This window comes from Bos grunniens, chromosome 11, assembly GCF_055505025.1.
Source record: "Bos grunniens cultivar Pamir isolate PY7600 chromosome 11, Bosgru_T2T1.0, whole genome shotgun sequence".
Classification (NCBI taxonomy): Eukaryota; Metazoa; Chordata; class Mammalia; order Artiodactyla; family Bovidae; genus Bos; species Bos grunniens.
Window position 1 is genome coordinate 8592957 of NC_141175.1, and position 15859 is coordinate 8608815.

General features: G+C 46.8%; 1 protein-coding gene across 2 annotated transcripts; it reads right to left on the reverse strand.

Annotated features, from left to right (window-relative positions):
- Positions 1-4141: 4141 nt before the first annotated feature.
- SET (SET nuclear proto-oncogene) lies at positions 4142-15146 on the reverse strand. 2 transcript variants are annotated; one of them, XM_086324727.1, is made up of 8 exons: positions 14938-15146; positions 8681-8738; positions 7905-8047; positions 7472-7575; positions 7258-7371; positions 6518-6688; positions 6276-6422; positions 4142-5034 (listed from the first exon to the last, which is right to left on the reverse strand). In XM_086324727.1, the coding sequence occupies exons 1-8, from the start codon at positions 15053-15055 to the stop codon at positions 5011-5013; spliced, it is 879 nt and encodes a 292-aa protein (XP_086180853.1). In that variant the 5' UTR covers positions 15056-15146; the 3' UTR covers positions 4142-5010. The 2 variants fall into 2 exon arrangements, with proteins under 2 accessions (XP_086180853.1, XP_086180854.1); XM_086324728.1 differs by lacking the exon at positions 14938-15146 and adding an exon at positions 10165-10632.
- Between the last annotated feature and the right edge of the window lie 713 nt (positions 15147-15859).

Here is a 15859-nt window from a genome sequence, read left to right on the forward strand (position 1 = left end):
AGGCCCAGGTGCGGACAGCGCCGCCTGCTGGCCTCGGGGTAAGGCCTGTGTGGCCGGTCCAACTCCGGGCCGGGTCAGCCTCCTCTTCCTCGGAACCCCGCTACGACCTGGCTCCCGCCCGAAGAAATCTCTCCTTCTCTCCCATGTCATTGGTGTAAAATGGGCTAATATCATACCTGTCGCCCCCTAAGAAGTCTTGGCCCTGTCGGTAGACACTGTAAAAATGTATATGTGGGAAAATAAAGCCTTACCCAAACGATACCAAATTAGGAATGAATCCAAAATCTCTCAGGACCTCCCCCCCACCCCCTCCATCATTTGACTAGACTGGAACTCTGGTTCAGCCAGTGCTGTTCATTCAGCCTTTGCTCCAAAGCATTCATCTAGACAGAATACACATTTAAACCTTGAGGAGAAAAAAAAAACACCATCTCAGGAAAATAGGCTGAGCTAGGTATTCTGGCAATGGCTTTCTAGGGGACCCTGGTTCTTCATTGCCCACTAGTCTAGGATTGTCTGGAGAAGGGAATGGCAACCCAATCCAGTATTCTTGCCTGGAAAAAACCCATGGACAGAGGAGCCTGACAGGCTACAGTCTGGAGGAGGTGGAGGTTTAATCGCTAAGCCAAGCTACAGTCTATGGGGTCACAAAGAGCCAGCCAGCCAGACTGAGCAACACTAGGGTTGTAGCTTCAATACTTTGGCCACCTGACGGGAAGAGCTGACTCAATGGTAAAGACCCTGATGCTGGGAAAGATTGAAGGCAAAAGGAAAGGAGGGCAGCAGAGGATGAAATGGTTAGACAGCATTACTGACTCAGTTTAAACAAACTCCAGGAGACTGAAGGACAGGGAAGCGTGGAGTGCTGCAGTCCATGGGGTCACAGGGAGTTGGACACGACTGAGGGACTGAATAACATAGGGTTGTTCAGCCAATCCCTGTCATCCTTTGCTCACCAGCACCTTACGGGGCCAGAAGTGAGTAAGGGTCAAATACTGAAGGTGGCTTATTTGCTGACTTTGAAGAGGTACCCTCCAATGACAGGAGAAACCATGTCAGTTCCTCTTTGACCAATTCCGTCACAGTGAATGAAAAGTGAAATGTGGCATAATGTGGGCAATCCCGAGATAGTCCTGCAATGGGAAATCAACCAAATTACACCAACATATGCAAAGGCAACATGGTTCAGAGGGGGAAATGATGACTTCATAATCAGAGACAAGTGACACTTTTACATAAATACAAACCAGAGTTGTTGAAGGCTAGACAAATATTTAACACCTAGTAAGCTAGGAGGCACATGGTACTCTTTCAGGTGGGGTTTATTGAGGTGCCCTTAGCTGAATGTTGATGCTAAATAACTGAGAGGTTACGACAGCACCTGAATTATGTAGAAGAGCTCAATGATTTTTCAAGTTTGCGTTCAAGTGTTTCATTGCTTTGTGGCCACTAAGGGGAAAAGGGGTTCCGAAGTAGAATACATCCACCTTTCCAAAGAACCCCAGGCTGGACAAACCTACAACCTCAGCTGATTGTTTCACAAAATCATTAATTCTTAGAAAAACTGAAGTTCACATTTAACATCCAGAGGATAGTGAACAGCCCAAACCAACTCTGGCTAATGAACCATTAAAGTTGTGTAACATCAACTTGAAAGGAACTGTCCCAGCAGGCTGCGTAAGTGAACATCTCCATCTACCCCCTTCATACCTCTTTTTCCTTCTGGGTATGGCAGACATCACTCCACCTACATTTAGACTTGCCTCCCTTAGATTTGCATCTGAGTATGCAATGTCACTAACTAATCAAGTTGGCACACACCCTCCACTTCTTATTCTTCTCATCACAAAACTGTAGTCCCTTTCCCCTCAAGACTCATTATAAACAGAACTTGTAAATCTCCATTAAATACAGCCATGCATACAAAAGAGAATAGACTTTTGCTATGGTGAGGGATAGACTTTTCAAATAAGCTGTTGTTCTTTTAAACAACTGAAATAATTTGCTATTTGTCTCCTAAAGAGTTTGTCTCAATCTTCAGGAAATCCTGAACATCTTCATTCCCCCCCCCCCAAAGAATTCCATTCTTGCAATAACTAGAAAGTTTATAGCAAAATCTAACAAAAAAGGCAGAAAAACCACATCTGTTTATGAGCTCGTCAAACCATGAAACCAGATGTTATCGAACAGTAATGATAAAGATTACTAAATTAATTCACAAACACAATTATACATTCATCCAAAGTCTGCAAACAGCTAACACAGTTGTGAAGCAGGACAGATGTTAAAGCAAATTTGTCAGCCCAAGACATTTAGGTTAGGGTTACAAACTGCATTTCAGAGTCACTTGCTTGAAATCCTAAGTACCTGTCATGGCGGTCTGACCACCTCGACTGCAGAGAATCCTTGAAATTTTTAAATGTAAAACACATAAACTGTATGTCCCAATTCATGTAGCTATTAAGCTCTCCTCATAAGCAGAGTTATGGCACAGCTTGGCAAGTAGATGCCCCAGAGAAACTACCGAAACAGGCACTATTCCCTTTTTGTTTAGATGTCCTGGTACCAAAGGAGCTTTAAGCCACTCACCTGGTAGTTTTCGAAACATACCTAAGGGCCTGCCCCAAAACTCTTTCTTGCAGTTGGGAACAACGCAGACTCCTTTGTGGCCGTTTGTCCAGTAAACTGTTTGCCCTTCTGCCTTCTCACAGCCTAGCACTCCCTCACCGGGAATAAGGGAATCTAAAGGGTAGTCTCAGTCTAATCCGGACGAAATTCCCTGTAAGGGGTCCTACCTTGTGAGCACATCCCCCAGAACACAGTAGTTTCATTAAATAACCTAACAGCACCAGCATACAAAAACAAGTTTTGGTTAAGATGTCACTTTGTGAAACATAAATCAGTTATTACTTTATGAATATTGTTTCAAGTGACTATTGTTTTTTCTGTAGCGAAAAGCCCTTCAAATGTTGAGACCTCAAAATCGAAGACTGAATCCCCTCAGGAATTGACTACATTTCAAGTAAGTTAATTTGCCCACGACTTCCAAACATACCTTTCCATGTAGTTCTATGGACCTATGCTATACTTTCTGAACTACTTGAAGGGGCAGTTCTCCCCATTTCCCAGTCACAATGAACACAAATAAAAACAAAGCAGAAAAACTAGCTTATCATCTAAATCCAAAAGTAAGTAGTAACATTTCTCTATGAAACAAGGAGAATGACCCCAGTCAAAAAAAATCTTTATGTTCCTTTATTGGAGCAAGATTCCTGACCGGTATACAGTGATGTATTTGCTACAGACCTGTGCAGAAATTACACACTATCCATCTAGACAGGCTTTTGTTACACTTTGCCTACTGATGGAGTAGTTCCATTTATAAAGTTTTATACATCAAAAAGCTTTGAATTTGACCCGGCTGTCCATTAATTCATCTCTGAAAAAGCTAAGTGGCATTTAATTTTAGCTACTATATTTTACAGCATTAAAAAGCTTATGCATTAGGTAGCTTCTCAAAATGTGATTTATGCACAATGGCATTTAGCAGATAGAGCAGTCCATCATCTCCTTCGGATTCACACAGACAGGTCTCATTGGAGAGCTATATGCTAAAAAGCTGGTACTTTGAGATAAAAGTACTCCTAACCTGAGTTTCTTACCACCAACACGGACTTCTTACTCTGAAAGCCTGTCTTCTCGGCCACATATTACAGTGCCAGTGAAGACATGCGAACAATTGCCCTGTGTTAACTCAGCAGAGGAGCACCAGGTCTGTCTGATGGTGGTGGCAGGCACTATTAGTATCTAAGTAAATAAAAGCCCGTATTTTGAAATGATTTGAGATACAAATCAAAGGTACAACACATTCAGAACCGAGTTTTCAGCAATCTGGTATCCTCAATGATGTGAAAGATTTCAGAAACTAATGGCAAATTATACCCATGATGGGTTCCCAGCTATGGAGACATTAATACATTGATTCAAATCCCTTTACTCAATCAATATAGCCCTGAGGTCATCCTGCAAAGTGCGTATCAAAAAATACGAAGATAGGGTGACAAAAAGTTTGACAATAACATTACACAAGTCAAACTTGGAAAGTCATATTAAGTTTATCTGAGAGAAAAGCATCAAATCCTTTGTGTACACATTTAGTTTTATTGTAACAAAGCAACTTGTACACTTTTAACGTTTAAAACTGAGCATCATCTTTCCTTTCCAGTGAAACAAAAAGAAAAATTTAAAAATAAACAGGAACAAAATTACAATAGAGAATGTCAATTGCAAATAAGATCCTACAGGTTCTGCTGATTCTCCCATCGAGTGGCAGGGCTCAAGTCATCATTAGGAGAGAATTTTATTTTAAAAGTGTCATCTTAAACTGCAAGGATGTCCGTTAAACATCACAATTAAACATGCCAAAGAAGAAGCCATGTTGTCAAAATGCCCACTTAACCCACCCAAACATCTCAAACCCACCCTTTGCTGACCTTCTATAACCCCATTTTTTTAAGTTTTTTTTTTCTTTTTTTAAACAAGAGAAAGTAGACAGATACATGTTGGTAAATGCTAACTGTCCATATTCACATAGAGACACAGTGTAATCTCTGAGCCCAATATACAGAGAAAGGAGGAAAAAAGCTAGAATTCTATGCACTACTACACAGGGGCCTAGCACCCTCCAGCTTCCAGCAGAGCTAAGGGAGCAGAAGGTTTTTCTTTTTTTCCCACAGAGCATGGTGGTGTTGATTCCATAGTTTTTGTTGAGACAGGAAGGGATAAAAATGAATTTGGAACAGAAAGGGGTAGAGATTCTTGTCCCACTGAATTCTGCTCAAGGTATTTCCCCCCCAAATAAGTTGTGAACCATGGTATAAAGGAGAAAAGAGACCTCAAAAACAGGGCGACTGAGCACAAGAGGAGGAGAAAAAAAAAAAAAAAAAAGACTGCAACTTGCTCCCAGGGACTGGAGAAAATTAAAAAAGGTTGGAATCCATCAGTGTTCCATTAGTCATCTTCTCCTTCATCTTCCTGTAAGAAAAAAAAGCAGGCAGTTAATCTGTAGGATTAATTCTAAGGTCAGTCCCCAATATTCATATGGACCATGATGGACCCCACAGAACATAATGACATCCCAGCAGAAATGAATTTTATGAACCTCCACAGTGCTCCCTTGGTATGTGTGAGGGATGGTTCAGAACCTCCTCCACAGACAAAAACCCTCAGGGGTACTTCCCTGGTAGTTCAGTGGTTAAGACTCCATGCTTCCATTGCAAGAAGCACAGGTTCAATCCCTGGTTGGGGAGCTCAGATCCCACATACAGCTCAGCACAGCCAATACAAATTTTCAAAACAAAACAGAACACAACCCTCTGAATGCTGAAGTCCCTTAAATAAAAGGGCACAGTACTTTCATTCAACCTACTCACATTCTCCCATGTACTTTAAATTATCCCAGATTAATTGTAATAGTACACTGTAAATAGTTGTGAATACAATGTAAATAGTTGCCAACACTCAGCAAATTCAAGTTCTGTTTTTTGGAACTTTCGAGAATTAAAAGAAAAAAGTCAGCTGTTGGTTGAATCTGAAGAAGGGGAACGGACAGATACAACTGATATGAAGGGCCAACTATACACCAGTCTGCATCAACTACTTTTTCCCCCTCAGGCCACGAAGCTCACAGGATCTGTTTTTTTCTTTCCTTTTTTTTTTAGGATCTGTTTCTTGACCAGGGATCAAACCCACACCCTAGCAGTGAGAGGGCTGAATCCTACCCACTGGACCAGAGAATTTCCCAATCTGCATCCCAATCTGATTCTTGAAAGACCTAGTGATGTTTCAGATGTATTAACTTCCAGCACTAATCAAATCAGACATCTTTCAGACCAAGTAATCCAACCAAAACCTAATCTATCTCAATTTGACTCAAAGAATTTAATAATAGCTTGTCCAAAACATGCCTATTTTTGTTATTTGGGAGATTTGTCAGAGTTTGGGCAGCTGCAATGTCCACAGTGCTTACACTGAGTACTGGCTAGGGAATGACATAACTGACTAGTCATAAAAACTAACCACAAAAGTAGAACCAATTAAATCAATGACATAATAAACTTACCAAAATTTCCTTCAATCCTGGACAAAACAGCCTATCCTTTCTACAAATCTTCCCACAACTAGTTGAATCAGTTTCACTACACAATATATGTAATCTCCAAAGTAACACGGTGAATTTTTTGATTATCTGTTTGGATTTAACCAAATCTTTTTACCTCTCCTTCCTCCCCCTCATCATCATCTTCATCTTCTTCACCTTCATCCTCATCCCCTTCTTCATCAATGTCTTCCAATCCTTCTTCCTCTTCGTCGTCGTCGTCATCCTCTTCTCCTTCCCCTTCCTCATCATCCATGTCAGGAACCTAGGGAAAAACCAAGATCGAAGGTTACCTTTCAAACTCACTTTCAAACAAATGGAACAAGTAAAACCTTGAATAAAAGAACATTCTCAACTCACCAAGTAGTACTGTAATGGATTTGGCCAAATATCATCTTTGATGACCTCTCCTAACTCATCTGCACCTGCATCAGAATGATCAGTAAACCAGGTGAAGAAGCTTTCTGGTTCCTCATGCTGTCTCTTCCTGCTGGCTTTATTCTGTGTTTGACTTGATCGTTTCGTCAAATCCTAAATGAAGACAGAAGAACTTATGATATATAGGCTCTCTATACCTCATCTCTACAACTTAAATAAAGTTTTAACCCAAAAGCAGAGCAAAATCTGGACATTATATGATCCACACTATTATTCTTATCTGAAATTATAAAAAGTACAGTTAATAAACAGAAGAAACCTTAGGATTTTAAGTCTGCAAAGAATGCTGTCAAATTTGTATGCCACCTTTTCTTGAAAGTTACTATCTAGATTTGGTTTTTTAATACATATAAAATTAGTTCTACTTCAACAACCAGTATCTTGAGACAGTATAATTTAAAATATTTATGTTTACTACTTAAATGCAGACAGAAATAGGTCTTCAGAAACAAAGCCACCGATGTAAAATTCAAAATGATTTAAGTCCATGTCTACAAAAACTTGCTCCATTAACTTATAAGACCATAAGCTATTGTATTTGGCCTTAACACAAATCTTTTTTAAGGATCTGCATTTAACACATCACCAAAATACCAAGTATTAGTAAAATGGTTCAACTAAATCAAACCATACAAAATATTAATGCCCAAGTCCTCAAATACCTTTCCAGATTTCCATTTGATTTCAGTGGACTTTGAAGATGGATCACCACTCTCATTCAGATGAAATTCTTTGGAGAGAATTTTATTTTCGAAGTAAGGGTTTTCATCAAAATACTACAATAAACAATAAGAGAATCAGAAGTCAGTACAAATAGCCCTTCTAAGCAAAGCTCAAGTTAATTTCCATAGTGACAAATGAGTTACAGATACTTACAAAATCTATTCTGTAACCTGATTTAATGTCTTCAAATTCTGTCACTTCAACTCTTGTCAAATAATGCAGCGCCTCTTCATCCTCCTCCCCAAGCAGTGCAGACACTAGACCCGCAAGGAGACCAAGTGATTATACAAACGTACAACTCAGCGATCCCTTTTACGATTGCCCAAATTTGCTTTCATAAATCCACTATTAACTGAATAACCAAATGGCTCAGAGTCAGAGCTACCATCATCTTTTATCAAGTAATTAAACACAACCGTACATTAGCATATGAGCTCTTCTAAACACAAGGCATTAATTGCAAGCCTCTCCCTGTTTCAACCTCTGCAGGTAACCAACATGTGGGATCAAGTCCTCAACCAAGATCCCTCCCCTTTACAACAAGTGGACATCCCATATCCTTCAATAATGCCCTGCCATCACATACCTTGTGGATGGTTAACAAATGTTGTTACCCAAAAATTTGGGATTTTGGCGATCAATTCTGACCTCTTCTGAAAAAATGGTTGGCGGAGTTTGTTATATTTCTGTTCTACTTTCAAAATCTCCTCACTGGCTTGTTCATTAAGTCTGAAGCAAATGAAAAGACACACTGACCAACGATGGTACTTAACAAATACAAAAACGGCTGAGATTAAAATTACTGACTCTTGTTAGCCTTAGAACAATGCAAAGTACCTATATGTAATAACCAAATCACCTAAATTTTTGCAGTCAGAGACTCAACTCAAAATTGAGATGGCAATCTAATAAGCTTTGCCAACAGGCACTCAGTAACTGACAGTTCTTAAAGTGCCAAAACAGCATTTTGGTAACATTTTATACTTTATCTAACTCCATTACTAGGCTAACCTCAACTGTTTCTCTCAAGAAGAAAAAGCTGCCAATCAAGTAACAGTTATTAGGCAAGTCAGAGCAACACTAATGCTAAAATACTACACTATCAAAAGTCCACACACTGCAACAATTCCTCACCCTATGAAAGCAATCCCAATCTTTATACAAGGTCAATGTACTTTCATTACCAACTTTTTGGTGACCTACAAATATATCACAGAAAAAAATAACACTGAATCCTAATATTTCCCAGTTATAGTCATCTCCACTTAGCCAAAAGATACAGATTTACTTGGCCATAGTTTCAATGATTACCAAAACATAATCAGGTCAGAAAACTTCAAAGTAAACTGAGAAAAACTTTACCTGTCTATTTCATTTTGTACTTCATCAATATGTTCAATTGCTTCTTGCTGTTCTTTTTCTGCAAGAAAAAGGTGCATGAAGAAGACTCAATACTAAATTTGAAGATAAATTTAACTAGTTTTCCTTCCTGATGTTAACAGTCTGTGACGTGAGTTATATCAATAAAGCTCCTTTTAAAAAAAACCTGCCTACTACTACAAGGCATGCTCTCCACGTGTTCATGCGTGCAGTTGACAAACTACTTTTCAATTAGAAGAGTGCTCACAAATCATACTGTTAAGACTACGAAAGAGTAGCTAGAATACGGAAACCAACAATATCAAAAATTAGGACACCACCTATCTCCATGTTGGAAGTACCTTTTATAATATTGAAAATATTGCTCAGTATCGATTACTGTTAAGACATCAGACATGCCTGCAAGACGGGGAAGGCCTTCAAACTACCCCAACACTGTAAACACTCCAGTTTATCTTCCAACCCCATTTTCAGGCGGGCTGATCTCAGAGGCAGCCCCACACGACTTTGGAGCACTTACAACGAGCAAGCATGCAGTCAGAAACTGAGCCAAAGAACCGAGAGAAGCAAAGTGGGGGGTGGGGGGTGTGCTAAGGAAAAGGTGCCCTTTTGTCGGGTGAAGACCGCAAAACCTACAAAGCTAAGTGGGCGTGAAGGGGCCGGATCGCGCGGTTCATTTCCGGCAACCAGCCCGGGTTGGTGTAGCCCCCCTGCCGAGAAAAGCCTTCACGGACAAGGCCAGGAGATTCTGCCAACGAGCCATTGTAAAGACCCTCCTCCGACACGCCGGGGCCGCCGAGCCGAGTTTCTCAGCGAGCTGCCGCCACGGGGTTGGCCACCCCACGTGGGGGACGGTCCGAGGCCGGCCTGAGCATCTTCCGAGCGGCCCCGGGGCCGCGGCGCCACCGGCCGCGTGCTTCCCCGCGCCCCCACCCCGCCCCAACTCGAGGCCAAGGGCCGCGCCGGGGCCGGCCTCCGGGATGGGGGTGCGGGGGGCGCCGCCCGCAGGGCCGGGCGCGGAGGGGCCGGCGGGGTGGCGGGGGATAGCCGCGCGAAGGCCCGGGCGCGGGGCCGCGTCCGGCCGCACCATGTGGCGGCGGCGGCGGCGGCTGATGGGAGCGAGGCATCATGGCGGAGCACAATAAAGAGAGGCTTCTCGGGAGGGAGGGAGGGGGAGGAGAGCGAGGTGGGGGGGGAGAGGAAGGGGGGGTCTCCTCCGCCCGCGCCGAGCAGGCCGCAGCGCCCCCGCCTCGCAGCGCTGTTCGCCGCCGCGGCGCCACCCGGCCCCGGGCCTCGCGCGCACAAAAAAAAAAAAAAAAGGGCGCCGAGGCGCGCGCCGGCCCGTCCGCCCGGCTGGGCCCCCCCCACCCCCCGCCCCGCGCGCCCCGGGCCCCGCCGGCGGCCTGCGGCCGGGCGGACGGCGAAGATGGCGGCGCGGGCCGGCCCCCGCCTCGCCTGCTCCTCACCTGAGGTCTCGTCGGCCCCGTCGTGGTTGGAGTTGAGCTCCTTTTTACTGACTTTGGCCGCCGGCGCCGACATGGTGCTGCTCCGCGGTCGGGGGGGGAGCGGGGAGGGGGAAAGAAGGGAAGGCGAAGGGGGGGGCGGGCAGCGGCTTCCCCTCACGCCACACGCGCGGGCGCTCGCTCGGTCCGGCCGCCTCCTCCCGGCGCTCTTTCGCTCGCTCGCTGTCCCTCCCCCTGGGCTCGCGCGCGCTGCCCTCGCGGCCTGACGACGAGGGAGGGGCTGTGGTGGGGGGCGGGCGGCGTGCCGGGCCCCGGCCCGGGCTCCTGCTTACGGAGGAGAGGCGGCGGCGGCGGCGGCGGGCGGGCGGGCGGGCGGGCGGGCGGCTAGGCTCCCTCACTCACGCTCCGCGCTCCAGCTCGCTGCTCGATCTCTCCGAGCCGCCTCCTCCTCCACCTCCTCCTCCTCACGGCGAGGGGCGGGCGGTAGGGCGCAGGCGCGCCAGGCCTCGCGCGCACGCCCCGCCCCCGGCCGAAGAGGCTCGCGCCGCCTCGTCATTGGCTGAGGGCGCCGGGACCCAGGGGGGCGGAGCGGCGGCGAGGAGACACAGGGCTTGGCGAAGAGGCGGGAGGAAGGAACGCCGCGACGTACGGAGCCCGGCCCCCCTGCGCCGCGTTCCCCTCCCCCGCTTTCCCCTTCTCCAGCCCGACCCGGGACATTTGCGCGCTACGGGCGCGCGGCGGCCCGAGGGGCGGGGCCTCGCCGGGCTGCGCGCAGGCTCCCGGGCGGGTGCCGTCGCGTGGTGGCTGAAGCGGCTTCCCTCCTCCGCCGGGGGTACGCGGGGAGGGAGTGTCCGCAGACACCCCCACCAAAAAAGGGCAGGCCTCGGAGTACCCTTGCTTCAGAATATCTGGCCTAGAAATATATCAACCCCGGGTTCACTGGGGCGCCCCTCTTCGCGGGTGAAGCAAGGCGGCACCTCCATCCTATTTACGAGACGGGGAAGCTGCCTTCGGACTCAGGCTTGCCGTTGGCAAAGCCCGAAGCTGCCTAGTCCACAGGGCACAGGGCCTTTTCCTGGTTCTTAGTCTCAGCTCTGCCCAGCAGGCTGTGTACACCTGGGCAAGTCGTTTGCACTCTATGAATAACCTATTTCTGCTAGGAAACTATAAACTTCACAGAAGACTAACAAAGTGGAAGTCCTCCGAAGGCATGGAGTGGCCACATTCGTCTCTGGGTCCTTTTGGCCCAATTCAGTATGCAATTCACAGAGCTTAAGAGAAACCGGACAGCGCTAAGCGCAAATCCCAGCTAATTGCGCCTGCGTCTCATTGAGGCCGAACAACTGAAAGATGGGGTCGAAAGTCTTCATTTTAAATTTAATTTCACAAAAAAATAAATAAATAAATTTAATTTCACTGTGTCAGAGAGGATCAACAAGGCCTGCTTTAGAGATCAAGCCCTGAAACACGAAGGCCAGGGCACTTCTATTTCAACTATGTGCTTTCCAAGTAATATACATGAACTACTCAAGGCTCTACTCTGTCCAGCAGGGCCCCAAGACATGGACCACAGAAGGCCTGAAATCTCTTTGGGTATTTGTAACCAAAACCAGGGGTTGGATTATTTGCCTCCCAGGAGTCACATTTTACTATCAGCTCTTAAAGCTCAAGCAGTGTCTTTAATGTTCAAGCTCATCCATTGGTGGGTGACTGATAAATGTTAAATGGCGTTGGGTAGAGAAAACAGACGTCTTCTTGGGACTTTCCCCAAAACCCAGAAATTAGGAGAAATCTTTCTCCTCCAAACCCTATTATTCTCAATTAGCTCAATCCAAACCTGTCCCAGTTGGACGCTTTTTAAGGGAAGAATTATTAGCACCAATAAGAAGCTGGGAAACTTTGACAGACAGCTCCCAGAAGAGAAAAAAAACACACCAAAAAACTCTGATTGTAGCATTGGCTGACGTCAGCAGTGTATAAATACTCTCACCAAGGCAAATTTCCTGCTACCACTTTGATGCCACTGAATAGAGCTGGAAAGAAATACCAGGCTCCAGTGCACTGCTCAAGCATGTAGCATGGGCCACAGACTGTAATAAGTATATGCATTTCCTTCTTTTTTAATCTTCACAAAATACAAGATAGGTATTAATAGCCTCATTTCACGGGTGAACTCAGCTTTTTTGATACATGTGGCAGAACGGAGGCTAATGAAGAACAAAACCCCTGCCCTAAGGACAGAGTTTTTGACACAAACTACAGTAAGAGGTGGGCTTTCCCAGGTGGCTCAGTGGTAAAGAATCCACCTGTCAAGCAGGAGACGTGGGTTCAATCCCTGGGTCAGGAAGATTCCCTGAAGAAGGAAATGGCAACCCACTCCAGTATTCTTGCCTGGGAAATGCAATGAACTGAGGAGCCTGGCGGGCTACAGTCTAAGGGGCTGCGAAGATTTGGACACAACTGAGCATGCATGTGTGCACACGCGCACGCACACACACGCACACAAACACACCTACAGACAAAACAATGCTTACCCTCACTGAGTGTGATGACTCTTTTAATCTACTTTATTTTCTTTAAATGCAGGTCACTATCAACTAAAATGATTTCATAACCCACAAGTGGGATGAAAAGATCTGAAAAACACCGTGCTAAAGGGTACTGTTTCCATACACTAAGCCTGCTCTCACTGCTTGGTACTGGTGACCCAGAGCATCTCCTGAATACCAGATCTACTGGTGTTTCTCCTGTGTGGGCAGTGGCTCCAGGGAGCCTTCCAAAGCTTTCTGATTAGGCAGTGGGCTTTCAAGGTTTCCATCCCAGCCCTCAGGACCATCCCGTTCTTCCTGACCTTTCCCACAGCACTCCTCAAGATGAATTCAAAGAGCACACACTAGGAAGTAGAAGAGAAAGAGAAAGCAAAAAAGGGCAAGAGTTTCAGTAAACAAGGGAGTGGCATGGACACACCAAGAGATAACTCACCCACTGTGAATTATCCTCCGTGGTCTCGCCCCCTCCACCATTAGGAGCTCTGCCTTCCCTCCTTGGCCTCTCACCTCACTCTCAGAATTCTTCTCGCCTCTCCTTCCCAGCTTTCTTTGAAGGAGAGCCCCACAACTTAAAGATTAGAACAGGGCGATGCTGGCACGCCCCACAAGACAGCGGTGTCCCAGGATGAACCACCTTGGGGGACTGTGCTTACACCTTGCATCCCTTCTGGTCCTGTTAATTCTCCCAAGAAGCCAAACAGAAGGCGACCAGAAGGACTCATCCACATTTTGCTGCTCACAAGTGGGAAGGAATTTGCTATCCGTCTCAAGAGCACTGATCATGAGCCAATTGCTGTTTTCACTTCCACTTCGGCCTCACAGCAAGCCTCACATACTGTTGAGTCCATTTTACAGAAGAGGAAAGAAGCGAGCTTATGTCGCTTGCCCAACAAGGTCACACAGCTGGACACAGCCAGGCCACAAACCCTGGCTGTCCAGCTTGACCACGTCGGGGTATAATCAGCTGGGCAGGAGGTCTTTGCATCTCATTTGGAAGGGGATTGACACAGACTCCTTAAATTTAAACTTGCCACATCACCCAACAAACCCACAGGAGTTCTGCAATGAGGACTCATTATCCAGTGCTCCTTCCACAAGCAAAGCTGGACCTCAGTCAGGTCAGCAAATTAGGAAGATTCACCGGCTCCGAGTCCCTCCCCTCTGCACTGAGCCAGCCTGCTGTCACTTCCTGGGGCAGTGCTTTCCTGCCTTCTAGGACCTATCCAAACCCACCCCCGACTCCCCTCCAACCCCGCCCCCAGAACGCTCCACCACACCCCTAACCTATCAGGGAGGCCTCATCACCAGAACAATGCACTTTGCGCTCTACTCCAAGCCGTGTGTCTGCAAAACACAGCCCTCCCCTCCAAGTTAAGGGTTAATGCGGGGGTGGGGCAGACCATGAAACCAACAATTAGAATGTCAAGGCCGGACTGGGGTGACTCTGGGTGCTGCAGGGTCAGATGGGGGCTCCTGCTAGGGGCCACCTAGCAGCTGTGGCTCAAAGGAGAAGAGCCCCAAAGGTGACTTTTCAGTAGGAAACTGCAGAAGCAGAAGGAATGCACAGGTAGGGAGAGGGGAGTGACCCAGGCAGAGGACTGTGGGTTTTCCAGGCCCCAAGGTGAGAGGAGCCCCAGGAGGTGAAAAGAGGATAAAGGTGCTGAGAGCCTGAACCAGGAGAGGTCCTCAGAGACCAGGTGGGCAGCGCCCTGGAAGGCTTAGTCCATACCTCCAGGGCAATAGGAAGGCCTGGGAGTCACGTGATTGGCTTCGCAGTGGCTGGAAGGGAGGAGGAGGAAGCCGGAAGCAAGATGAGGAAGAGGTAGCAGTAATCCCGGCCAGAGTTTTAGGCTGGCGGCCACAGCAGGAAAGAGAGGTGGATGGATCTGATAGCCGTGAAGGAGAGGAGAGGGGTCACCTACATTTCCACTCAGCCTCAGGCTGGCTGCTGGTGCCTTTTAACTAAGAAACCAAAGGGAAGAGTTTGCGGGCTGGAACACTGGTGTAGGGTTAGTGCCAGGACTGAACTCACACGTGCTCCAGGCCTCCCACTTTTCACCCCTTCTGGTTCTTTCTAAACGTAAACCTAACCCATGTGCCCCATGCTGAAAACCCTTCAGGGGAGTTCGCAGTCACAACTCCAAAGGTTTGAGGGGCGGGGGAAAATCACCTAGAAGTCAATCCTTGCAAATCCCTTAAATCAGTAAAACATGGCGCTGGGACGTACCTTCCTTCGGCAAGTTTGAAGAAGCAGATACCTCATCTGGCCTGGAGGCAGGAGTCGGCCTGGCCTTCTTCAGTTTCTTCGCTTGGGGTGGAAGAGAAGACTGGTGTTTGGGGGCCATGCTGGGGGAAAAAAGCCAAGAATCCTCCCAGGGGAAGAGAGAGGAACTGCGAGCTCAGAGAACTGAAGCTGTCCCAGGTGACAGAGGTTTAAATATGCTGGGAATGTGCCTGGAGGGGATATTTACAAGACAGTGGGACACACCCCACTCCCCCGCCTCTACTACCCACCCTCCAATCAAAATCAACTTCTTTTCCTTGCTCTGTTCTCTCCCAGGGCTTTCTAGGCCTTGGGTGGGTGGGGAAGGTGTTTTCCTCGAGCAGGGAGCAGTTCTCTTCTTTCTAGGACCCTCTTGGTCTCGACTTGAAACCCCAATGACCGATCCTCCAGTCCTTTCTCAGATCTTCTCTGGAGGCAGCACTGCCCTCAATGAGAACTTGGACCTGTCCTCTTTTTTTCCTCTGGCCTCTGGAGGATTTCAGCGTGCTCTTGCCTTACCTCAGCCTGTAACATTCTTCAGTCTCTCCACTCCCACCCCCATGTCTGGCTAACTACTTCCCCAGTAGTTAGATCTCAGCTTGGAGAAATAAATGAATGTTGAAGGAATCCAGTCAAAAATTACAAAGGAAGAGCAAAAGCAGTTATCCTTGAGACAACTGGGCGCAGCCATCCATCCTTTCAGATACGATTAGAAGATTAAGAGTTTGAAGAACCTGTTGGGACTTCCCTGGTGGTCCAGTGGCTACCACTCCATGCTCCCAATGCAAGGAGGCCCAGGTTCGATCCCTGTTCAGGGAACTAGCTCCCACAGGCCTCAAGTAAGGGTTGGCATGTCACAATTAATGATCCTGAGTGCCACAACTAA